General features: G+C 47.5%; 2 protein-coding genes across 3 annotated transcripts in view; one reads left to right on the top strand and one right to left on the bottom strand.

The window, feature by feature from the left end:
* The window catches only part of DCST2 (DC-STAMP domain containing 2), a gene marked incomplete at its 5' end in the record, with an annotated part of 30,071 nt that overhangs the window by 2,661 nt on the left and 14,681 nt on the right, over window positions 1-12,729 (top strand). The window lies entirely within an intron of this gene.
* Window positions 1,937-11,434, bottom strand: SHE (Src homology 2 domain containing E). Of its 2 annotated transcripts, none has more exons than XM_081340813.1 (6): window positions 10,569-11,434; window positions 9,523-9,649; window positions 8,025-8,279; window positions 7,330-7,504; window positions 6,829-6,948; window positions 1,937-5,177 (listed from the first exon to the last, which is right to left on the bottom strand). In XM_081340813.1, exons 1-6 carry the CDS (start codon window positions 11,058-11,060, stop codon window positions 4,985-4,987), a joined length of 1,362 nt encoding a protein of 453 aa, XP_081196939.1. In that variant the 5' UTR covers window positions 11,061-11,434; the 3' UTR covers window positions 1,937-4,984. The 2 variants fall into 2 exon arrangements, with proteins under 2 accessions (XP_081196939.1, XP_081196940.1); XM_081340814.1 differs by having other exon boundaries at window positions 10,575-11,434.

The following is a 12,729-nucleotide window of genomic DNA, read 5'->3' as shown; positions in this document are numbered from 1 at the left end:
ACCTGTCTCCTGGTAACCATGGTTGATGCAACGCCTTTAAAGGGGGGACAAACTCTGTTTATCCAGCCATCTGAAGGGTGGGGGGTCTCGCTCACGAGATGGAATTTTGTTGGTGGCCTCAATCCAAGTTATCAAAATCCGGAGGTGTTGCCCCGTAACCGCTAGGCCTGACTGCTTTGCGATTGAAGAGGGCCAAAAGGGGTCCCTGGAGAGGGGGAAGAAAATCAAGGGGGCTCTTTGCAATAGTGCCCCCAATTGCTGGATTGGAACCCTTTGGGGGCTCCTGTGTGTGTGTGTGTGGGGACAAAACACAAGCAAAGTTATTTATTTGCAGTTTTGAGCAGTCTGGATTTGGGATCCAACGTGGACAGAGTTGCCGTGGAATAAAAATGCACGTGCCGTGGTACCCAGGCCACGAGGCGGGAGATATTTTCTTCTGGGTTTTAGGACCGGGGGGGGGGGGAGGTGGTGCTGGGTGGGGGGGCTGCCCCAAAGCGTGAGAAAGGGATCTGGAGAGGAAGAAAAACAGTTGAGCAATCGTGCAAACGGGATGAGAAACTCCACAGGTTGAGAGGGGAAACGGTGGCGAAATCCACCATCTGTTTTCTCCCCCCCCCCCACGTTTTGTTTTTCTAAAAAAAAATTGGGGGGGGGGATGAGAAGCCAGAACGAAAGGAGGGATGAGAAATCTCATCCGGATGCTGGGGAGAAACAAATCTTCCTTGGCTGTTTTTTTTGGTGTGTGTGTGTGTGTGTGTGTCTTAAACCCTTATGTTTAAGGGGAGGGAACATCTAGTTGAAACGTTAAAAGAGACTGAGCGTTGATTGACACTCTAAAATTGGGTCTGATTGGCAAGTCCTGTTTCAGAGTTGGGGATGCAATTTTGGATATTGGGGGGGGGGCGCGAATTCTTCTTCCATTCCTCTCCCTCCCCTTTCCAAAATCACCAAATTGTCACTTAATACTGTAGAATAGAATAGAATAAATAGAATAGAATAGAATAGAGTAATAGAATAAATAATAGAATAGAATAGAATAGAATAGAATAGAATAGAATACAGTAGAATAGAATAGAATAGAATAGAATAATAGAATAAATAGAATAGAATAAATAGAATGGAATAGAATAGAATAGAAAATAGAATAAATAGAATAGAATAAATAGAATAGAATAGAATAGAATAATAGAATAAATAGAATAGAATAGAATAGAATAGAATAGAATAGAATAGAATAGAATAGAATAGAATAGAACAGAAAACAATCCAAATCCAACTTGCAAAAGCTATAAAGGAAAAAGAAGAACAATCCCACAATGCTGAGAACTTTTCTATGCCAGGGACTTCTGGGAAATTAAAGCAGTGGCAAAATTTCTCTTTTTAGCAGTAGTTGCAATAAGTTACAGCCTTCCCACCTCAGCAGAGAGTGGGGATTCCTTCATTTTTCTGTTATTTCTCTCCGGGTTAAAAATGTCGAGTTTAGCATTCAAAGTTGTTAGTTAAAAATGATCTTTTTTTTTTAAACCCAAAGACCGTCAAATAGTTCAAAATCAAATCTCTAGAATTCTTGGCGTTGGGACCTCTCTCCCTAAATGGCCATAGCCCTCAGATTTTGTCTGCTTTTTCAAAAGAACTTATGGCAGTTTTGAGCCCACTTGGGAGGAAAATAACCTGGTTTAATTTTTTTTTAAAAAAATCTCTCTCTCTTTTTTTGGCTCTCGGTTATAACTCTGGGGTTGCATCGGAAGATTTTGAGCCTCAGGTTTGTCTCTCGCCACCGGAAAACCACTGTCAAGATGGTATCAGATTTTTGGTTTTAGCTGAGACTTTTATTATTTTTTTTGGAAAGCGAAACCTGGAATGTAGCATACCCTGTGAATCTTTTTGAGTCATTTCCATTCAAGCAGGAAAAAAAAATCTACATTTCAGAGGGGGGGGAAAAAGGGGAATCCCTTCGCTTGCCGCGCCACCCAACGAGCAAAATGGCGGCAAGGAAGTTGCTTTTGAATTGGGCAGCTGAAGGTCACCCCAAATCCTACTCGGCCCTTGAGCAAGGGAGAGGGTCCGTCTAGATGGCCTCAAAGGTCCCCAAACGAGCATTCATTTTGTGAGTTTTACAGTTTTGGGGGCTTCTTCTTTGTCTCAGTCACCACGGTAGTGACCCCCCCCCCCGTGCTGGTTTGTTTTGCCTCTGGTTTCCTGCCTAAACCGGGTTTCAGAGTTCGTTCACTCGTTCCTTCCTCTCTGCAAGGGACCAGACGCCTGTTGACTTCCCCCATCGTGTTGCAATTCTTAACTTCCCCCAAGTTCTCGTTTGTGACATTTCTGACAAAGACACACACACACACACACACACACACACACACACACACACACACACACACACACACACAAACAACACCAGAGCCGGACAGTTGGCAGTGTCATACTCCAAAAGCAGAAAATGCAAACGAGAGGGGAAAAATTAAAAACGAAAGAGAAGAGAAGAGGAAGGAAGGGTTTCACAATGTTATTTTTTAATTGTGGGGAGGTTTCTAAAGCCTGTGTTGATTCCATCGGTCCTGACCCTTCCCAAGTGTGAGGTTTGTGTAGAGATTTATTATTATTATTATTTTTAAAAAGTACAAGCGAGGAATTTCTTACAAATTCCCACGTTTCACTGAATTTAAGAAGGAAACTGATTTATTTTTATTTTATGAAACTGCTGTTCCTCTTGGCAAACCATCGGGACAGGGGTGTAAAGTCAAAATACTTAGGGGGTGGGGAAAAAAATATACCAACCTTTGTTTTAATCACAAAATGACTTTGATTCAGCACGTTTAAAGATCCAATAGGATTCTCATGCTAGATGCATTCTACAATTGGGCCACAAGAGGGCAGCAGTGCTCTATTTTTAAAGACTTGTCTCCCTTTTTTTTAGTCTCTTAAAGATTGGCTGGATGGAATAATTTTACTTTGTATTTGAAGATTTATTTATTTTTTAATTTTCTTATTCTCCTCTCCCCTCTCCTTATTCCTTCCTCCCTCCCTTTTATTTTTCTTTCTTCCTCTCTCCCTTCCTTCTTCTTTCTTCCCTCCTCCCATCTTTTCTTTCTTTCTCTTTCTTTCTTTCCCTCTTTCTTTCTCTTCTCTCTCTTTCTCCCTGAATCCCACACTCTTTCAAAATAGCCTTTCATCAAATTTCACAGCACAGCCATCCGTTTTTGGGTGTCCTCAAGACTGTGCCCACCAACAGATCCATATTGCAAACTGACCCAGCCTGGAGGGGAGATGGGATGTGTATGCATGCAGGTGTTTTCCCAAAAGGCCCTGGGGACCCACCAGAGCCATTCTCATATCTCGTTGCATCAATTAAACTGTGAGTTTGCAGCCAAAACACACACACACACAAACACACCCAGCCAAGTTCAGTCTACAGAGAAAGCCAGACTGGAGTCCTTTGGTGCTCACCATTGGCGCCACCAGCTTTGTCAAAAAAGCAATGTTTTGTGTTTTTTTTTTAAGTTTGAGCGGGAAGGAAATCGAAACAATGCTGGGATTTGTTCCTGGCAGGAGAGGAAACTGGATGGGTGGGTGCCCAGAGGAAGGGGGTTGATCCATTTTTCAGATTGACTCAAATCTACTTTTAGCCGAAGCCACGAAGCAGCCAGCAAACTAATCTCAGAAAGAAAGAAAGAAAGAAAGAAAGAAAGAAAGAAAGAAAGAAAGAAAGAAAGAAAGAAAGAAAGAAAGAAAGAAAGAAAGAAAGAAAGAAAGAGAGACTTGTTTGAAAGGGTGATTTTTTTTCCCCTTGCACTTTTAAACCAAGATGCAACCAGGATAGGTTGTGGCAGATTGGTTAACATCCGTGTTTCTTAAAGGGGAGGGGGGAGAACCCAAGTCCCTCTCAGGGGGTCCCTGAAATCAAGATGAGGTGAGGCTGGAAATCTACATTTCTGTTTTCTGCGTCTCGCCCTTGAAACCTCAAGCGACTCTACTTTTAACGAGGATGAGAGACCACCAGGAGATCTCAAGAGAAAATATTGGGGGAAGCACTTCTGAATGGTCGCTCGGAAAGGGGGCCGTGAAGGTCCCCAGGGAGTAACTCTGATTTTGCCACACTTGTTAAAGGAGTCACATGGTCCTTAAGCAAATCCTGCTTCCCCCATTTATTTTGCGTGTCAAAAACTGGCTGGGAATGACAGTTACATGATCTCAAGATGCCCCGACTATCATAAGTATCTGACAGTGGCCAAGGGCACAAATTTTGATCACATGACCCTGCTCATAAGACGCTGCGACCGTCGTAAATGTGAGTCAGTTGTCAACCGTCCGGATGTAAATCACGTGGCTCCTAAGTCCCTTTTTTCCCAGTGCCGTTGTAACTCCAAACGGCCACGAAGCAAACCGTCGTAAGTCGGGGACACACCCCCCCCCCGTAGTATAAAAAGAAACCAGAAGTCTTTGAGCGTTTTTATTTGACTTTTGGAGAAGCGGCGAAGAGACCAGCCTCTCTGCCGGATCCTATGAAAAACTGTTTCAGGAAAAATAAAAAAAAAATAAAAATAAAATCGAAACCTCCCAGTTCAGCCTACTAGGCAAATCCACTTGGCCCTTAATGGTGGGGACTGGGAGTCGCTGGGATTCTCCAAACTCCACCGGCTTTCTTCTCAATAGTAGCTTGTTCGGGAAAACTCAGAAAATCTGGCTCAAGTTGAACAGCTGCCAATCAAGGCTGCATTTCCAGCCCCATCCACTCCCGTCAATTCGGCGTCCAGCAAAGGGGGGGGGCTGCCCCCCATGCTCTGTGCCCACTCCCAAATTTAGTCATCTTTCAGGATGGGAAAAGTCCTATCCAATCACACTGGGACGCGCGGGAATAAATTTGCTGGAGAACGAAGAAAAGTCTCCAGGCGAAGCGAAGTTTGCTGAAGTCTCTGTCCGCTTTCCCGCCGCATTTCCCCAGTTGGCCCAGCCGTTCCCAAACTGGTCTAAAATGGGATCTTTAGGGAATCTTGGTGGGAATAGGGACCGGGAAACGTAGAGTCATGTGCTCTGCCCCTTTGAAGGGCAGCTTTTCGGTGGAATAGTAGCCCACCACTTCGGGGATGGTGTCAAAGGGGGCGCCCGCTTGGTCCAGGGTGTATTTGTGATCCTTCGTTTGGGCCACGATGATGTGGACGTAACCTTGGCTTGTCCTGTGGGGGTGGAGGGGGCAGGGTTGGAAAGAGAGGCCAAAATAGAAGAATATTAGTGAAAATGACCCTGTGGGGTGGGGGAGACGGACGGTTTGGTTTCCATATTAAAAACCCTGGAGGTTTAAAAGAAGAGATTGAACTTTATAAGGTTGGCGGCCTGAGCGGGGGGGTTGGACTAGATGACCTCCGAGGTCCCTTCCGACTCTGTGATTCTGTATTCTGAGCAGGGGTCTGGACTAGATGACCTCCGAGGTCCCTCCCAACTCTCTTATTCTGTAGTTCTGTTATTCTATTGTTCTGCTATTCCGTGGTTATTCTGTTTTTTTTCTGTTATCAACCCCTTTCAAATTATATTTTGGGGGTGCTTTTTGAAGGGGGGGGAACACTCCCATTTAAGAATTCCGCATCTTCTCCCTTCTCCAACTTTGCCTGATTGACCACCAAATCCTGCTCCTCAACAAATACCAGACGGATTCCTTCCAATTCTCCAGTTTTGGGGATCTGAAGAGACAACTAAATAGACTTTTGGCCTCAATTTGGGCGATTTTGAATCCTGCCCAACCGGGGGGGGGGGGGCTCTTTTCGGCTTCCGGCGGGCGCGCTCGCTTCTTGGTTGGACAAACAGCCCCCCCCACACACACACACCAGACGCCTGGCAGGACATGGCAGGTTGTGTTAAACGTGGGGTCAAGGAAAGCTGGAAGGGGCACCTTAAATCCTCTCCTTTGAAAGCCCAATTTCAACGGGATATTTTTCAATCCCATTTCAATCCCCACCTATCCAAAGGGGAGAATCAGAAGCGGGCAAACTGTTTTTCTACGGACAGCCCCCCCCCCAGCCTTCTTTTCCACTAGCTGAGCTCCCGATTCTCCCCTCTCCCACACAAACACACACAAGCACACAAACGTCCTCTCTTTCTTTCCTTGGTTTGTTTCAAAATTCAGCATCCTGAGGAAGGAAGCTCGGTCGCACCCAGCCCCGGCTTTGGAGCCAGACACAGGGAGAAAAAGTCCGGATTGAAAAGGAAAAAAAAAAAAAAGCAAAGGTTTTGGAAGCGGCAAGGCGGGCAGGCAGCCCTCGACTTACGGCGGCCACCCAGATTTCCGTTGCTAAGCGAGACGGTCGTTCAGTGAATTTTGCTTCGTTTTACCACCTTTCTGGCCGCAAAGGAAATCCGTGCAGATGTTACCGAACCCCAAAGCTCGCTGTTGCTTAAGCGAGACGGTTGTTAAATGGGTTCTGCCCGGCTTTACGACCCCTCTTCTCCGTGCTTGTTAAGTGAATCGCTACAGTTGGACTGTAGACTGTGCCGGCGGGTTGGACTAGATGACCTCCAAGGTCCCTTCCAGCTCTCTTCTGACGGATTGAAGTTGTTGCCTAAGGGAATCTGGCTTCGCCCATTGGGTTTGCGGGTCAGAAGGTCGCAAAAGGGGGATTGTGGGACCCCCGGGGAGGGGGACGCCGCAACCATCGCAAGTACACGTCAGTTGACCCCGGAGGAGGCTGCAACGGCGGTGAAGTGTGACAAACAGTCTTGTTTCATTGCCGTTGTAGCTGTGGTCACTAGATGGACCGTTGTAAGTCGAGGACTACCTGTAGCACAATTTGGCCCGGGGGTCTGGACCCGGCTCCTGAGCTTTCGGACACTCACTTGAGGGCGATGGAGTACTTGGTGGGGCCCAGCTCGCTGGTGCGGACCAGATAGCCCGCCTCCGGACACGGCTGCAGCCGGCTCTCCGCCTCGGCCCGAGTAATGGAGCCGTGAAACCACCTGTGAGGAAGGAGGGGCAAAAACGTGGTTTCCCAGGCGGTCCACCTTCTCCCGCGGGAGGCAATTCCCAGAATCCTCAGCAAAGGCTCTGCTGGCTAGGGGATTCTGGGAGTGGAAGTCCTCCCCTCTTAAAGCAGGCTGGCTGGGGAATTCTGGGAGTTGAAGTCCACCCCTCAGAGGTCCCTTCGAACTGGAAGCCTCCAAACCCAGTTTACTCCTTCCTTGGGGTCCCAGCCAAACCTCTTCCCTTCTTAAGAGAGAATTCCAGCCTCATGAGGGCTAGCAGCTTGTCTCCAAAGGGAGATGGATATAGAAGGAACCTCGAGGGCACAAATAGGTAAGATTTGGGATGGATGCCAGGCCAGATCCCAGGCGGCTTACGGTTGTTTCTCCAAGACGAGGGCAGAATCCACCCGCTCTCCGTCCAGACCCAGTTCGATCCCCGGGGAAGACTTAACCATCATTGACGGCCAGTTTTTCGGGCAAGGTTGGTGCTGGGGTGGCGAGACGACCATCTCAGCGGCGGTCAGAAGTTTCTCCGAACCTTCAAACTGCACTGGACAAAGAGAGAGGAAGGAGAAGCAAAGGTTGTGAAAAGGGGGATTTCCCCCAAATATCTTCACCACTGGCCAAAATTGGCCATCCTCCTCCGCAAACAAGCCGAGATGGGTTGTTGACTCAGGGTGGGAACAAGCCAAGATGCTCAAATCGGACACTGATATATGCAGAGACGCGAAGGCGGTTGAGGTCCCAAGCACGTTGCCGAATGCAAAACTGACCACTGAAACGAGAGCAATTTTTTTTTACAAATTTAAATTGCATCTAAACCAGGATTTAAAGGAATTGCCCAAGGTTGCGTCCTTCCAAATTTACCTTTCTTACTTTTCTCTCTCTCTCTCTCTCTCTCTCTCTCTCTCTCTCTCTCTCTCTCTCTCTCTCTCTCTCTCTTCTCTCTCTCTCTCTCTTTTGAACCGGTCCTCTGTAGGGAAATCTCTGCTAGACAAATCAGTATTTGTTTTTTTTTTAATGCGAAACGATCCTCCACGTCCCGTTTTTTGCAGCCCGCTTTTTCCTACCTGAGAGAACTTTAACAATCTGGTCTTTCTTCCATTCCCAGGGCTGCTCGTATTCGGCCGGCGGCCGTTCGTCGCTCGGAGGGAGACGCGTCTCGAACTTGGAGCCCGTCTCAGCCGGCTCGTAAGGGGTGTCGTAAAGCTGCAGGGGTTTCGAGGCTGGGACTTTGACCCCCGCATCTCCCTTGGCTGCTGGTTCGTCCAGAAGCAGGACAGCTTTCCCCACACAAGGGTCTTTGGACCCCCGTCGGCGAATTTCTGCAAGGGAGGGCAGAGGCCGTGTGAACACAGCAGTGGAAGTAAGGCCTTGTTTATGGGTGTATTTTTGTTTTTGTCATTTAATATAAGTGGATGAAAATGTTAAAATGCAGGCAGGAAGGAAAGACAAAGCAAGGAAGGAAGGAAGGAAGGAAGGAAGGAAGGAAGGAAGGAAGGAAGGAAGGAAGGAAGGAAGGAAGGAAGGAAGGAAGGAAGGAAACGAACACAAAGGGGATAGATAGATAGATGATATATAGATAAGCAGACATGGGAGGGAGGGAGGAAGGAAGGAAGGAAGGAAGGAAGGAAGGAAAAAGCAATTCTGATATTTTTACAGCAGTTGTAAGCAAATGTATAAATTAACCTCTTATTTTATATGGCTTTCTTTTTCCCCCTCTAATTCCATTTGTTTTTCAAATCACCCAAACCATAAACAATAAGTTCACTTTTTTCATGTTCCATGCAAAACACAAACCAAACCCCCACAAAGTGTTTCTAGTCCTCATTAAACCTAGCTCACGCCTTTCCTCCGATCCAAGCCCTTCCCAGCTGGCCCCTTCTTTATTTCTGTGGACATTTCTTCCGTTAAAGAAAAAGCAAAAAGAAGGGCCCTTTGCAAAAAAACTAAAACAAAACAAGAACACTCTGCGCAGGTTCAGAAACCCCCAGTACATACAACCGGGCCCATTTGCCAGGAGGGCTAAAAGACCCGAGGCTTAGCAGGAGCACAAATTGCTGGGAATTTTAGGACTGGAGACCAATTCCCCCATTGCTCTCACCCCATCCGTGTCCCCAGCCGACAATGCCCTGTTTTATTCCAACTTCCGGCGCTAAAATTTCCTGTTTTTCTGCACGGCTGTATCGGCTGTGGGTGGGGAGTCTGCTTATACCAGGCAAATATCCAGCTTGTTGCTGGCCAGTCCAGTTTTGTGTTAAATTTGTATTGTTGCAGCTTTTCAATGCCACAGCAGGTTGCGAACTAAATTAGACTTCTGATAATCCGGAAAATTACAGAATAACAGAATTACATAACTTCTAGTCCAACCCGCTGCTATTCTACAGTCCAAATGTAGCGATTCACTTAACAGCCATGGCAAGGGATGTCTTAAAGTAGGGCAAAACTCATTTAACAACTGTCTCGCTTAGCAACAGAAGTTTTGGGCTCAACTGTGGTCGTAAGTTGAGTACTGTAAGGGGCAGAGTTGAAAAGCAACCTGTTTCTTCCCAGACAAACCGTGATTACCGGTTATCATCTGTTGCGCGTCGTAAGGCTCCATGTAGCCGTCGTTCTCTTCCAATCGTTCAGCGTCTCGTTGTCCCTTGGTCTGTTTCGCGTCGTAGGGATCGGCGTAATCCTCCAAAATGATCACCTTCCGACGTTGCAAAATGATTTAAAAAAAATAAAATCATCAATTTATAGCTTATATTTATTAAAATTCTGTGGCACCCGTCTCTCCATTCAAGGCGACTTTTTATGATTTTACAAAATAGTAAAAAAAAATTTTTTTTTTGTTGAATAGGATATATTAACATTAATGAAGAGTTGTAAGGAGTTTCTGTTTGAGGATCTATTCTACGGATTTAAACTCCCCCGAATTCTTAAAATATAAATCTTTGAACCCCGATCCTTCTCAGATCCTTTTCAGTCCAGATTCTTGCCATGTGCAAACCGTTTTCCTCTTTCTTTCTTTCTTTCTTTCTTTCTTTCTTTCTTTCTTTCTTTCTTTCTTTCTTTCTTTCTTTCTTTCTTTCTTTCCCTCCTCCCTTTCTTTTTCTTTCTTTTTTCCCTCCCTTCCTTCCTCCCTTCCTTCCTTCCTTTCTTTTTCTTTCTTTCTTTCTCTTTCTTTCTTTCTTTCTTTCTTTCCTTCTTTCTTTCTTTCTCTCTCTCTCTCTCTCTCTCTTTATTTCTCTTTTCCTTTCATCTGACTTTCTGTTTTTCTGCAATTTGGTTGAAGAAAATTGGAAAGAATCTCCAGATACCATAAAACCTGCTGAATCTTTTTTTTTAAAAGTGGATTTTCTAAGATTTGCTCCATTTTTTCCCCCCAAACAGAAGACAAACTCAATTTTTAACACACACACACAAACCCAAAATTAACCGATGGCAAAACTATTTGAAAAAGTGCATTTTCTACCATTGGCTGACCTTCCTTCCAAACAGAATCCCCATTTTTTTTTTAAAAAAAAAACTCCAGACAAACAGATGGCAAATGTAACACCCCCAAACTTCAAACCTACCCCCTCCCTTTAATCTTCCGCACCCCAGAAAGTGGCAAACCGTAATGGCACCTTCACCGTTTCTTGCTTGGGCTTCTCCGCTTCGGCTGGCGGAACCGGTTTAGGATTCGGAGCAGATCCTGAAAAGTTTTTCGCATTTTTCTCCTGAGCGTTGACTTTGATCAGACGGTTGATGTAGCCCCCACAGCTGGAGTTCCCTTTGGGGGGGACCCAGCCGGGGTCTTCCGGAGGAGCCCCCTCTACCCTCGAATTCTTGCGCATTTTCCCCGCAGCGGCTTGCAAAAGGCCCTGGAGATTGTCCCGGGATAAACGGCTAGTGCTGCCATCTTTCCCCGGTGCCAGCAGAGTTTTCGGGCCAGCCAACTCGGTGGCTGAGTTCTTCCGGTTCTTCCCGGGCAGAGATGCCAGGCCGGCCTCGGGCGATCCTAAACTTTTTCGGGAGGCGCTACCCGGCTTGCTCGGATGATGCCCACCGCTGGGTTTGGGGCGCTCCGAGACGGTTTTGAGATTGGCAGGGAACTCCTTGAACCATTTGGCAGCCATGGTGCCCGGCCGAAGTTCAAGAAGGTCTGCAGAGCCCCCCAAAAAACTTTGCAAGCTTTCTGTGTGTGTGTGTGTGTGCCTGTGGAAGGGGGTCCACAGCAGGCTACCCTCCGGCACCCCAGCTGGGAAGCTGCACCCCGGTTGCACAGCGAGAAGGTGAAGTCCAGCAGCAGAAAGATACGCAAGGCATGCCCTGGAATCGGGACCCCAAGGAGACAGCTCCCCCCTTCAATAATGGGGTCTTTCCGGCCCCCCCAGGACTGCCTGCCTTGGATGGACTACCGAAGGCAAAGACAAGCCCCCCCAATGGCATCAGGCACAAAGAAAACCTCTTTTCCAGTGCTTCATTTCCCTACTCCGAGGCGTACCCCAAATTTCACCAGTCCCACACCCACCCCCCAACCCGGGAGAGCAAATAGAAAATAATTTGCTGGATTTTCCCGGAGCTTTGGGGAAATGGAAGCTGCAATAGGGGGGGAAAAAAACAACCACCAGCAAAAATGGGGGGGGAGTTTATCATTTAAAAATAGGGGGAACTGAAAAAAGAGAGAGATGGAAGGATCTTGGGGTGCAGAGTAGGGGGCTAGCTATAAATCACACCTGTTCTCCCAAGCCAGTTTTGGTGGGTGAGTCCCTGATTTGGATGGGGGGGGGGCTTTTTCCCCCTGGTGGCAAGGGCAAAAAGAGGGGGGGTGATCAGGCCATCCCTCCCACGACCCAGGGTCTCCCCAAAGCAGAACAGACGGGAGAAGCGCTCTAAATTCGGGGGTGCCTCTCCCAGACGCCCCCCGCCCACCAAGCCTCTTTCCCCAGCCCAGGGATAGGAGAAGACCCCCCCCCTCCAGTTGCAATTTACTTGCCCTCCCCCCCACGCGCAATCCGGTGCAAGAGTTGGCTTCGCTTCGCGCAGCTTTGCGAGCCTTTCTCTGGCTCGCCCCGGGAGGAGGGAGGGAGGGAGGGAGGGAGGGGGCGGCATCCCCCCGCCCAGATCCGGAGGGGGCGGCTTGGATGGGGCGGGGGCGCGCAGCTGGGAAGCGCGGGGGCGCGCAGGGGCTGCAATAGACCCAAGCAGCCCGGCAGAAACGGAATAGAAGACTTTCCAAACTGATAAAAAAAAACTTGAGCTAAATTATTTTGATTTCCCCCCCCCAGGGATGAAATTAGATCCAAATATTTCAATGGTATTTGGCTACCCCCCCTTTTTTTTTTTAAAAAAAGCAACCTTTATCTAGAATGGGGAGGGGGTCAATAGAGGTTATATGGTAGAAAGGGGGGGGCAGGAGGGAAATTCAAAAGGACTAGGAAGGGGGGGTCCTGGAAACCCCCCCCCTCCACTTAGGGGGCGCTGAAAATGAGCCAGTGGGGTTTTATGCTCCCTATTCGGCGACGATTTTTCGGGGATTGCATTGAAAGCCGATTTCGGCTGCAGGGCTTCTGGCGGCCGCTAGGGAGCGGCAAAGCGTGGCTTTTTTTCCCCGCAGCCCCCTGGTGGCCGAAGCCATAACACATCTATGAAGATGCATTATATATATATAAAATATTTGCTAAAAAAATGCACACATGTGTAGAGACGGGTGAACCCACATTTTTAATTATCTAATGCAGAAAGGCGTGCACCCATGCATCTAATCCGGATCCACTCCGAATTAAAGGCTCTCCCGCCTCCCCA

The sequence above is a fragment of the Vipera berus genome, assembly GCF_964194415.1.
Source record: "Vipera berus genome assembly, chromosome: 16".
Lineage (NCBI taxonomy): Eukaryota > Metazoa > Chordata > Lepidosauria > Squamata > Viperidae > Vipera > Vipera berus.
This window is presented reverse-complemented; position numbering and strand designations above follow the sequence as displayed.

Coding starts and splice junctions, on each gene's coding strand:
- SHE (XM_081340813.1), bottom strand. CDS start 11,060: ATGGCTGCCAAATGGTTCAAGGAGTTCCCTGCCAATCTCAAAACCGTC. Junction 9,650..10,568: donor CCAAGCAAGAAACGGTGAAG/GTGCCATTACGG, acceptor CAACGTCGGAAG/GTGATCATTTTGGAGGATTA. Junction 6,949..7,329: donor CTCGTCTTGGAGAAACAACC/GTAAGCCGCCTG, acceptor CCTTCCTCACAG/GTGGTTTCACGGCTCCATTA.